Source organism: Mustela lutreola, chromosome 2 (assembly GCF_030435805.1).
Source record: "Mustela lutreola isolate mMusLut2 chromosome 2, mMusLut2.pri, whole genome shotgun sequence".
Classification (NCBI taxonomy): Eukaryota; Metazoa; Chordata; class Mammalia; order Carnivora; family Mustelidae; genus Mustela; species Mustela lutreola.
In genome coordinates, this window is record NC_081291.1 from 141,270,396 (window position 1) to 141,283,537 (window position 13,142).

Below are 13,142 nucleotides of genomic sequence, written 5' to 3' on the forward strand. Positions count from 1 at the left end.
AAAACTTTAGCACCTTCTTATAAAGTCAAAGCTACACTTAACTATATATATAACTATATATATAACCAACAAATCACATTCCCAACTATTTATTCAAGAGAAATAAAAATATGTTTATACAGACTTGTCCTCAAACATTCAGGTAATTTTTATTCAGAAAAACCATAAACTGGAAACAACCTATCTACCAATTGTTGAATAAATAAACTGATTGTGCTATACAATGAATTATTACTAAGCAATAAACAGAACTGATGCTCATATAACAATAAGAACAAACCTGAAAAGCACTATGCCAGATCAAAGAGTCTACATACTGTATGGTTCCATTTATATGGCATTCTGAAAATAGCAAAACTATAGCAACATAAAGCATATTAGTGGTTGCTAAGGTCTGGGATGGGGAGAAAAGAATGGACTTCAAAGGAGTATAAGGGGCCTTTCTGGAGTAATGTAAATGGTCTTTATCAAAAATTTTGGTGATACTTAACACAGTTGTCAAAACTCCTTGAAATTCATACTAAGTATTGGGGAATTTTATCATGTTTAAATTACTCTTTCCTACAACTCCATAGGTTTTCTATATATCTGCCAGAACAATTAAAAAATAAAGACAAACCAAAATAAGATTTGTTTAATTACCTTAAATCCTACTACCTAGGGATAATAGCCATTATTAGCATTTTGATATACATTGCCCAGGATATCTTTCAATATAACATTTGGTTCAATTACAACTTAAACTTTTGGTCTAAACTAAAATACGATCAGATCTTTCACACTGTTCAGAAGCCTCTATTTTTTCACTTCCAAAATATATCACAAATATATTTCTGTTTCAATAAATATACTGTGTACATTAAAAAAGAAAAACAGATCATGCTATGATCCTCTTAGCTGTAAGTGAACACCAGATTCTAACTGCATAATGTTTTTTTGTTGCCATTAAATATTTCAACATTTGCAGAACTTGTTTTTATTACCATATATCTAAATTTAATTCTCAGGTCTTGGATTCTCTAAGGAATGTATTTTGTTTTGCTAAATAAAATTTAAAGAAACCTTTTATAAAAATAGAACAAAATCTTAACTCTTCTGGACAAGACAAAAAATAACTGTTAACATTAAATAAACATTAATGAAAGAACTTTTTGGAAGAGAGAGGATTATTTGTTGATTTGTTACCATCAACTCTTTATAAATTTGGAAGATGCTGTACTCACACACAAAAAGGGCTACTCTATTTAAACAGTTTTTTTTTTTTTTTATTATGAAAGAAAAAAGAAACCCCAGGGTCTAAAATGTAATGAGTGATCCTATTAGTTCCACCAGACTAAAATCATACAGTCTACGTATGTGGTCTTTTCAGCCACATCTGTCATGAACCATTTTACATCACAAAATGCAAAATACTGAGCACTGATTTACTAGATGAGACCTGGGAAAGAATTCATCGTTTGATTTCCTCCCTTAAAGGAAAATTGGCTCATAAGAAGATAGGTGACAGTTCTTTGTAGAGCATACTCAGAACTTACACATTTTAGAATCAAATCATCATAATCTGAGCAACAACGAGAAAACTATAATGAAATAGAAGATGAAATAAAATGAAAAACAAAAGATATCTCAATCATGACTTTCTTAAAATTCAAATATTTTGCTTGGCTAGGAAACATGCATTAAGTATTAAAAATTATAATATGTATAAATGTATAAAAGTGCTCACCACATAGTAGATGCTCAATAAATGGCACTCTTATTAATTTTAAGTGCTTCATGAAACACATTTTTATTAAGCATTTTATATACTGATCTGATATTCCTCAAGATTCAAAAGCTTCCAGCAACACTAAAATGACATTTTTACTTAATATAATATGTATAGTACAGAAGAGTTTTGAATTTATTATTTCTTTGACTTATCTGAAATCTGCATTCATCACTTCTTGGTAAATTTCTTTACACGGTGTTATTTTAACCCCCCAAAAATCCAAAAACTGGACTCATAATTTTTCTTATAGGAAAAGGTTAGCTGTCATCCCGAATTTTCTAGTGGCTTAAATTAAGAAATATTAGCAGGTGATTAACAAAAAAGCTCATTCGTAATTCTGCTTTAGATAAATTATTTACAATGATTCTAAAAATACTGGGGGAAAAAAAACCCCACAGCACACTTGATATATAAACAAACATCCAAATCTTATACACTTGTCAGTCTTTGAATAATGAAGTCTGGGGAAAAATAAATTCACAGACACCCAAGTGAATTGGCAACTGTAAGTGACAGAAGCCCTTCTAAATCCTCTGTTTACACTGGGGATTAGTGGAGTAGATTTTGAGTTGCAAACTGAACAGTCCATGGTCAAGGGAACCTGCTCCCTGTCAGCCCGCAGGGCATAAGGACAAAGCATGGTCCTGGTAGGAAGTGACCCATAAACGTATTCCTACCCAGGATTTATACAAAGCCAGTCTGCCTCACAGAAACTCCATATGACCATTAACTGGCCTGCATGGCCTGCCAGGAGGCCTAATTACAGGTCTACAGAGCCCAATAACAAAAGCTGAAGGGCTTTAGCCTAGGGATGATCTGCTTTATACTGACTTGAGAGAGTCCATATAGAGGATCCCAAAGAAAGAGGTTTAGCTTTAAAATTCTCCCCAGAGATCCGGCATTGTACTCGAGTCTAGAAAGCCCACATGCAACATACTTCAGCTAGGCTTAAACATACCACCCTCTCAAAATTAACATTCAACTACTGTCTGCTTAACATCTGCTCAAACATGGCAAGTTGCTGTGATATTGTTAGACTCTAGCTGATAGCATTCTTCTTACTAAATATTATTAAGGATAAATAATAGTTATTCAGATATAAACATGTAGCTGATGCTAAACAAGTAACATACTTTTTAAATGCAATTTACTTAATGATTCTCTTTAGGAGTACTACTTTATCTTTCTGAATGAACACAGAGCCAAAAATCATGTTTATTATTGGGAATTGGAAGTTAATTTAACATATCAATTTGATTTCACATAAAAGCTATTAAATTTTAGGTACAATTTCTGAAATTTGCAGAAACCATTCTAATAAAAAAAAGTTTTAACCAATGCTCAAGTCAATTAAACTAACTAAGTTTTATTCATTTGTTTCTTTTAAAAAGCCTTATTCTTAATTCTTGATAACTTCTTCTGTTTATGTATGTTGGTAGGAGGGGAATGTTTTGCTCACTGTCTCTTCCTTGATAATGACCTCATCACTATAGTGATGCCATAAAAAACTATTTCTACTCACTAATGATTACAGAACACTCAGTTACATGTTAGGTGCTGTTCTAAACACTTTATCACATTATTTAGTTCTCATAAAAATTCTAAAGGTACATATTATTCTCCTTTCATAAATGAAAAAACTGAAGTTCAGCAGGCTTTAACCTCTCTCATCGTTTTATGAGTAAATGATGGAGCTGGGAATGGCACCCAGTCCATCTAACTTGAGAATTTAACCACCATACTATATTGCCTTTGATATCAATTGCTAACATTTACTGAATACTTACTATGTATCAGTATTAATATATCCAGTTTATAGTTGAGGAAACTAAAGGACTACTTACAAAGTTAGTTAGGGAGGCTGAGTATGAATCTAGACTGCCAACATACTATCAAGCAGAAGCCTACTACATGGGGAAAAAAAAGTCTGAAACTACTTATTTTATGAAATGGAAATTAACTTTTCAATCACTTGGTTGATTTTTTTAAGTATGCCCCACATGAAAGCTTTTCTCACAATAAATCAGCCTATTTCTCTAAGCCACAGATCAGTGATCAGAAAAGCTATAGAGCAAAAATCTCCGTTGGCTTTAAATCAGGGTAGCAGAATGGTTTTCAATGCTCCCCGGAAATGGTTCAACATTATTGCAGCAATCTCCTTTGTTATTCTCAGAATCACAAATATTTATAGTTAGAATGGAGTTTAGAAAAGTACTGAGACTTCCAAGATCGCATGGCTATGAAGAGAAAAGGTAAGGAATAGGTTTTCAGGTACTTAATGGGTAGCTAAGAGAATAAAATCTAAATTTAACATGCAGCAGAACTGGGATGGAATGAGGCACTGCCTGCTTATTCCTAAGCTTAGCTCCTTGCCTGGGCACAGCGTGCATGTGTGTGTAACTCATCTGTGTTTCACAGTACTTAACCAGCTTCTATCTCAGCAAGTGAGGCTGAAGAACAAAACATTATTGATCATAAAATGTTACCAGGATTTTTCAAAATTATCAGAAATTTTGCTATTACGAACACTCTAGTAGTTATGGAAAAAAACTTTTTTTTTCTGGCTCAAACTCTGATAATTTTTTATTATCAATTAGAAAAAGCTCATTTCAGAATCAAAAGCTTGCTTGAGAATAGAAATTATTTTAATGTAAGGTAACTAGAGCACCATACTTAACAAAACAAAGTATGTATTTGGTAATATTTTCTTTATTTCTTTCTGCCTAACATAACTCAGGGATTTAAACTATGGAGAGAAATAACTCAAGAGTCAGAAATAACTGGATTTGAGTCCTGGTTCTGTCCCTTACTAGCTATGTGGTCTTTTACAAACCATTTATGCTTTCAGGATATCTGTAAAATGTTTAATTAGCTCTCCATGCTGTGATGTGAGTCAAATGATAAAAAAAATTATGAAAGTATTTTTAAAACTATAAAGCAAAACCAAAAAGGGTTGTGGACATTATTTAGAAAATAAAATATTACACAGAAATTTTATGATAAAGATTATTTACCATTCACACACTAAAGGAAATTTCTATTTTTTCTTATAACCCTAAAGATAGAATTTTAAAGGTTGCATGTGTCAATGATTCTATTAAAAGTAAAATAAAAAAAGTTTTAGAGAAAATTGTATCTTAAAACCATGTTATAACAAGTGTCATCTGATGAAAAATATTTATATCTTATTGTATTTATTTCTTTTAAAAGATTTTATTTATTTATTTGACAGAGAGAGAGATCACAAGTAGGCAGAGAGGCAGGTGGGTGTGGGGCAGGAAGCAGGCTCCCCACTGAGCAGAGAGCCCCATGCGGGGCTTGATCTCAAGACCCTAAGACCATGACCTGGGCCAAAAGCAGAGGCTTAACCAACTGAGCCACCCAGGTGCCCCGAAAAATATTTACACTTTAGAAAAATCTCTACTCTAAATTCTTCTTCAGACCTGTGCATCAGATGGCATAAGATGATACTGTGTTTTTGCAGAAAACCCCAATGTCTGGACTGCTGGTAACACGTCAAACAACAGTAAAAGCAAAAGTGATGGAGGCAAGTCTTTTAAGTACACTTACTATCTTCCTTCTTCCTCCTGTGTGACATTCATGTTCCATTATCTTTTCTGTCATGCACTATCTTCAAGTTTAAGATTAAAAAGTCATTATTGACCAATATCTTCTACAAGTCAGAGAATTTTTTTGTGTCTTTTAAGTGAATCAGTGGTTCAAATGAGCATACCATCACTTAAAAGGCTTAGTTATCAGTTATGTCCAGATTGTTTCTTCACAATGCCTTGCTCACTAAAGATTAATAGCTGGATTCATAGCTGGCATAGTACCACTCTCTATAGATGCTGCTAAAACTCCTGGGAAAGACTTAGAAGTTTTAGCTCTGGTTCTCGACCATCATGTTTATTATTTCACTGGGAAAATAGGTTCAACACTCATTAAATAATTAAATATTAGTATCAGGTATATGTGAGTAAATATCAGTAGACATGGTATACACAGACAAGAACAAAAAGAATTCAAAAATGAAGAGAAAGATTATGTGCTGACATGGTCACAAAAGTCATGTGAAAATCTTACTTGAGATTGGATTTAAAGTGCTTAGAGGTGGGAAGAGGAGGGAAGAAGTCATTTCTACAAGAGAAAAAATCATAAGCAAAGATTCATAGGTAGAAAAGAAAAAGTAACTCAAAGAATAATGAGTTTAGAAATGAATTCTAATAAATATAGAAAAGTCTGTGGGTCCACTGTACAGGACCCTGGAACCTTAAGCACAGAAACGTAAAATTAATTTTGTAAGAAATTGAGGGCCAATGACTAATTTTGAGCCAAAGTAGTAGCATAACCAAATGGTGGCTAAGAAAGAATCATCTATCAGTGGTAATCACAAAAAGCAATGTGGAAATAAGCATTTTCTGATGGCTACCATTTGCCAGGCTCTGGGCTAGACATTTCACATATTATACTTATCTTCACAAAAATCCTATGAGGTAGTTATAATCTTGCCCCTTTACAAACGAGTAAATTATGGTACAGAGAAGTTCCCAAAGCTAAATACTTTCAAAGAGGTAATTTAAATGTGTGATGTGGTTTAGCTGACACAATAGGGGACTACAGTCATATATTGCTGATGAAAATGTAATATTGCACAGACACTGGAAAAGTGTGGGTGGTTTCTCAAAAAAGTTAAACACAGAATTGCCAAATGGCCCCACAACTGCTCTTCTAGGTATGCAACACCCAAAATTAAAAAATAGGTACCCAAACAAGTACATATATATGCAGGTTGATAGCAACACTATTTGCAACAGTCAGAAGGGAGAAGTAATGCAAATTTCCATCAATAAATGAACAGATAAATAAATGGTGTATAGACAGACAATGGAACACTATTCAGCATAAAAAAGAAATAAAATACTGACCCATGCTACAGTATGGCTGTACCAACCAAAACATTATGCTAAAAAGCCAAACTCACAGGGTCACACATTGTATGATTCCTTTTATATATACCCAGAATAGATAAATCCACAGAAACCCCAGAGCAAATTGGTGGTTTCAGGGGGTCTGGGGAGTGGAGAGAAACTGCTTCATAGGTAAGAGATTTTATTTTGGAGTAATGGAAATTTTTGAAAGTAGAGAGAGTTGGTAGTTATATAGCACTGTGAATCTGTTTAACGCCACTGATTTGTTCACTTTAAACAATCACGATTAATCTTATATTACGTGAATTTCATCTCAACAGATTACTTTTTTAAAAAGTAGAGAACTATAGCAAACAAGAAAATATACACATTTGTCATATTCCATTAAAAAAAAATTACCTCTGTTTTGGTTAACCAATAAACACCAAGGTCACAAAGAGTAAGCAGGGTAAGTAGGCTTAGAACCCTTCCACTTTTCTCTACCACCTCCAGAGAAGAGAACTGATGTTAGGGACCAATTAGGAAATTATGGATTAACCTATGGGTGAAATGTATGGCATCTAGACTAAGGAGATGGCAGTGGGAAAGATACTAAAAGGATAAATATAAAAAATACTTAAAAATAAGATCATTTATTCTAGTTCAATCATTGCCTCTTAAGAAGTCAAAGATAAAAAAGTTCAAAGCTTTGCATCATAATAAATGGGAAAATGGTAAAAGCATTTTTAAAATGGAAAGAAGAAGCATGGCACAAACAGTTAATAGGATTTAATCAATATCATAGGATAAACTATTACCCAAGGTTACAACTTAAAGATTCAGTCTTACAAATTTATACGATTCTTCAACCTTTTGTGTCCTGTTGCCATTTGCAAACAACAGAAAAGCAATTCTAGATATAGTCTTAATTTCACATCACCTTTGAATTAAAAGTTAAACAAGAGACATGAAATTTGGTTTTGACTGTAATTTGGTAGTGAACATAAAAAAAATTCTATCAATATGAAGATTTAGCATAACAAAGTATAAATATGTAAGTTTAATGTATAAAAAATATGATCATAACAAATAAAGTAAAATCTATGACTTCAAGTTTATGTTTGGCATTATATGCATGATACCCTATAATTACATTTTGCTTAATGTTATTTCACTCATACACGTTTTTTGAAATCATACCATCAATAATTGTTGCCAAATGTTCTAAATATATTTTAATTCCAAACCAATAACACTACTAACAGTCACTCATAAATCAATAACAATACAATGGTTACATATAAAACTTTCTTTGGGATCTGAAGTTAGAACAAAGGACTAAGGAGCTTTAGGATTTCTTTATACAGAAACCCTATCTACCAGATTATAGTAACTGTAAAGCTGAAATAAATCCTGTCTCAAGAATCTAACATACAGCCTTAATTAAGCCTTTCCTTGTATTCAATTTTAAGGCCCCAAAGTCAGGATGTTTTCTTTGAGAATCCAAGTAAACTTTCTCCAATGTGACAAAATGGGTGCTACCAGATCTTCCTATCCAGGCACCTCAATGTTCATAGAAGCCTAAGCTCAAGTTCATCATGTTCCCCCTTCTTTTATTCATTTGTTTTTAATAATCCAGGAACACCTTGTGTCCTTCACTGAAAGACATCTAGAACTTTGACAAATTCTGTATTTGTTTTTATGCTATTCCCCTATCCACCCACCTACTTCTCTCCAAGTCCACACATTCTCATTAAAAGCAGTACTGGATGTTTTCCAAAGGGGTATAATATGTTATGTCATATTATGAAGCAATATATTCATGGAATTGGCATCAAAATGCAAAGTCTTGGTAAAAAACTTCATCAGTGGAAATGGTTTAGCAAAAAATGCATAAAAAGTCACTCTAAATATTAATACCCTTTAACTTCATAAGCTCATTTCCAATCAATTCCAAGAAATTCCAAAAAATCAATTCCAAGAAAATCAATTCCAAGAAAATAATTTAAAATATAGAAAACATAATTTTTAATAGGATATATTATCACAGTGTTACTGATAAGAGGGAAATGCTAGGGACAACATGTTAAATAAAGAAGAAAATTAGTAAATAAATAATGCTACATGTAGCTAAGGTCTGTCCTTTGCTTACCCAGCTAATAAAAGTTTTTTAATTTGTGAATTGTTGTAATATTTTGAGTATGTCTCAAATTCACAGAACCTAGCTCTTTATCCATAACAGAATTTAGAAAATTAAATTAAAATATGAGGGTAACAGCTGGGACCGATATAAACAACTTATACACTGTGAAGTTTGGAGTATCAAATCTGTTTTATTATATGCTTCAAAATCATATTAAAAAATAAAGATAACTGTATAAAACAATGAAATGAAATTCTTTATAGTTATATTAACGGAAACAAATATTTTCTGGACCAAGCACCATAAACATTTTCTTTAAAGCAAGAGTTCGTCCATACTCAAATTATCTACTGGAAATCATTTTTCAAAGCAAAATGCTACTAAAGAATCAATGTACATCATATGCATCATATGCATACATTAATATGCATAATCATATTAAATTTATCTTACGGGATATTTGAGTTAAAATATGAAAAACCTGATAGCAAGCAAAACTATATTATATAGAAATTATAATTCTACATAATTAAAGATAAAATGGACTGTTAAAGTAATATGGAGTGATATAGAGACTCACAGTCAAAATATTTATCAATATTTATCCCTTTATTATAAGTTACTTCTGTTAGTGATTTATGAAGCTAGTATATCATGTACACTGGTGCTTCCAATCTTTAAAATGTGGACACTGTGTAGAAGCTAAACCAAGAAATCCTTGAATCAATATGCACATAGGTATTTTCTCAATCAATGAACACTAAAAATACAACTACTAACATCTGGTAGTTTGAAATTATTTTCGAAGTTAAAATAGAATTCTCACTTTGCAAATGGAAATTATGAACTCTTTACAGATCTTTAAAAAGTAAATATTTTAAGAAATATGTACCACTTTGGTGTTATTATTCTAACCCTACCTCATGCTTAACCTTGATAATTTAAATAAGTTATATACATTTTAAAAGCACAACAGGATTCAAAGTAAAATATTAGTACTTGGAAAAGATAACATTGATCTTTTACATTTTTTGAAAAGGTGAAATATTTAATGTCTACATAAATCTGGGCATTATATGTAAAATCAAATTCACTGCATTACTGTTATCATTGAAAAATAAAACATACAGTATTTTCAGGTTAGGTGGTATCCACAACAGTCTAAGAGTTATCCAATGCAATTGGAAAAACTATTATATTACCTTTACCTTGTTTTGTTTAGAAAAATGAAAACATGATTTAAACTCACACTTTATACAAAAGTTAAATCAAAACAGAACATAGTCTTAAATGTAAAAGCATAAAACTTTTAAAAGAACACACAGGAGGAGATTTTCATGATGTGATGCGGGTTTAGGTAAAGAATTTTTAAACATGTCACCAAAAGCACAGTTCACAAAAGACAAAAATCAATAAACTGGACTTTATCAAAATTGAAATTAAAATTGAAACCAATTTTATAAATAAAAAGGTGAAGAATTACCTGCTAGCATTATACTGTAGCAATAAATATTTCCTATAAAATATGGCCATATATATAACCCAAATTTGTAAAGATATATGAAAATAGGTGTTTTTTCTTTGACCCACCTGTAAGCATGTTAAGATTTATTTAGTACTTTTCCATTTAAATAAATTAGTCAAACTTACCAGCAGCTTCAAGAACCAGCTGCAGTCTGGCTTTGGCTTGTTCAGCTGGTGGCTAAAATTCAACCATAAAAGACATTTACAGGTCATTTTAATATATAGAGCTTTATATTAATGTATTATTATGCAAATATCAGAAAATTTAGAAGACTTTATCATATCACTACTAATATCTGTCCACTTCTTGACAAAATTCCACACAGCAGCTCTACCAATCTACTGAGTCTCTCACCATAGTAATCAAATCACACTTCTCATTATATGATGCAAGAATGAATTTCTTTCATTTTTTTACTGGAAGAGGTTTTGTTTACTATCCAACATCAATCAGCAATAGCATAAATCAGCACCTAAACAGCACCAATCAGTGACAGCCTAAAAACTGCAATGTAATAATGAGGCAAAACCCACACTGCTAATATATTTAACAACATATTATCAAGTTCTGTTATTTTTTTGTCTATAGAAAGGTGTAAAGTGACCTATTAGAATTTAAGTGGCAATTTGACCTCCAATACTTCAGGCAAGTTGTATCCTAAAATCAAATATTTTCTGCTTTCCTAAATATTTGAAAGTCTATTTTAAAATAGATCCAAGCCATAAGCCATAACATGGGTTGTGTCAAAGTTACAGATTTTTATGAAACACTCGTTAAAAACTCTTTTTAACACTTAAGACTGTACTTCACTATACATTTATGAAGATGTCAGCAAGTGACTAAATAACCTCATGTTTAAATATGATACCATCATTTAAGATTTAGCATTTTATAAGATTATTGTAATATTTCTCAGTGAAAAAATGGTTTGAATGAAAGAATTAAATACAATATAGAAAGAAGATGTACAAGGTTTAAGAATTTGAGTGGTGCTTCTGAAAAAACTGTAAGAAACAGGATGGAAGAGTAGCAGTTAAGACAAGAAGAAAGACGGAGGAGTCTTTCATATCCTAGAACAAGGGTTGACAATCTATAGCTCTAGACCGGTGACCTGGTTTTGTAAATAAGTTTTATTGGAACAGCTATGCCCCTCTGTTTGTGTAGTGTCTATGGGTGCTTTTGTGCTCAGTCTAACAACAGCAGAATCATTTTTTTCGTGGCAGGAAACTTCTGGCCAGCAAAGCCTAAACTATTTACTATTTGGGGAATAGTAGGGAAATATTTTAGGGAAACATTTGCAGATCTTCCCATAGAAGACAGAGAGACTCAGAACAGTTTGAAACAGTGGTGAAGGAGAGGAGATCTGTAGTATTTTAGCGATTCACTTGATGAAAGGAATGTGACTGGAGGTTACTAGCTCAGCGAGAAAGCAATGAGAGACAATGAGGGCCTGAGATGGAGCAGTGGTGGTAAGAACTACATTTGAGAAATAATTACTTGGTAACACGAAAGGACTGACTGGATAGGACCGAATGAGGAGCTGACAAACTTAAAAACAGTACTTTATGTTATGTGTGTAGAGAAAATGCTACACAAGTGAGCTTTATAAAGTTACCAAGTACTGAAAATATGTAACCTCAACTTAAGATATCACAGCAAACTATCAATAGAAGACTGTGACATCTCCTGAATACAAGTTCTCTAAGAGCTATAAACTCAACTGCCTATGGGGGTCAAGCAGTTAATATAAACATTTATGATGACAAAAGGCAAATGACATTTGGCCTCAGTATCAGGGATCACGGTGAGGGTGCAGAACAGTGCAGCATGTGACCTACTCAAGGCAGAAGTTGAGACTCAGCACCAACTCACTGTTGTCATACAGAAATGCAAACTCAGGGTTACAACATTCCTTGATTTTTCATGAGACTTTGGAAGTTCCCATAAAGACCCTACTGTGTGGGACAAAGAGTACCTCTAAGAGCCAGGTTCAATCCCAAAACAGACAATTTGTGACCTCTGCCATCTACTTAAAACACACAGTAAAAACGTGATACTTTGTGCAATATAACATAAGTAGAATGGCATGAAGGAAATGATATTCTAACTAGCAGGTCTCAACCAAGCTAAGAATTATGAAGCATACATTTCAGAGTGTTGCTCTAGGAAGTCCTTAGATAGAAAAATGTTAGACACTTTACTGGTTAAGATATTTCATGGGAAAGTTTCATGCATTTCATTAGGAAAATTATTTTAACAATTCAGAAATATTTAAGACATAGAAAAATATGCAGGATGATGAGTACCCATATTGTCCCCCACCAAAAACAATATTGTTAAAGTCTCCAATCCTACAAAATCCCCCTCTGTGGCAGCTCCCACCACCCTCTATTTATAACCACGTTCTTGAAAATATGGTAATTCCCATTCCTAAAGAAAGATGATTGATATTTCTGATAAAAATGCCTGTTAAGACATATTTATATTTTCATTAATTTCTCTAACAATCTGTAATATAGGATTCATATTCAAAGATAAAGAAAACCAGAGCAGTTTAGTAACTTGCCTCTACTAGTAAATGGCAGACTGAAATGAAAGACCTTCTGACTCCAAATTTCAGGATCCTTCTAACTAAATCACTAGGACAGTCATGAAGTCAAAGCAATTAATCCCATAGATATAAAAGCATAGAGATGAGTTTTTAATTCTGTTCAAAAGAAAAATCTGTCCAAAATAATACATTTGTCCTAGTAGGTGAAATATGATGACATTCTAAATACATTTGCTTATACAAAT

General features: G+C 32.4%; 1 protein-coding gene across 1 annotated transcript in view; it reads right to left on the bottom strand.

Annotated features, from left to right (window-relative positions):
- The window catches only part of RSRC1 (arginine and serine rich coiled-coil 1), a 419,337-nt gene that overhangs the window by 158,546 nt on the left and 247,649 nt on the right, over nucleotides 1-13,142 (bottom strand). The window contains exon 7 of the mRNA XM_059165055.1: nucleotides 10,472-10,523. Within this exon, the coding sequence (XP_059021038.1) occupies nucleotides 10,472-10,523 (52 nt within the window). The remainder of the gene's footprint in view (nucleotides 1-10,471; nucleotides 10,524-13,142) is intronic.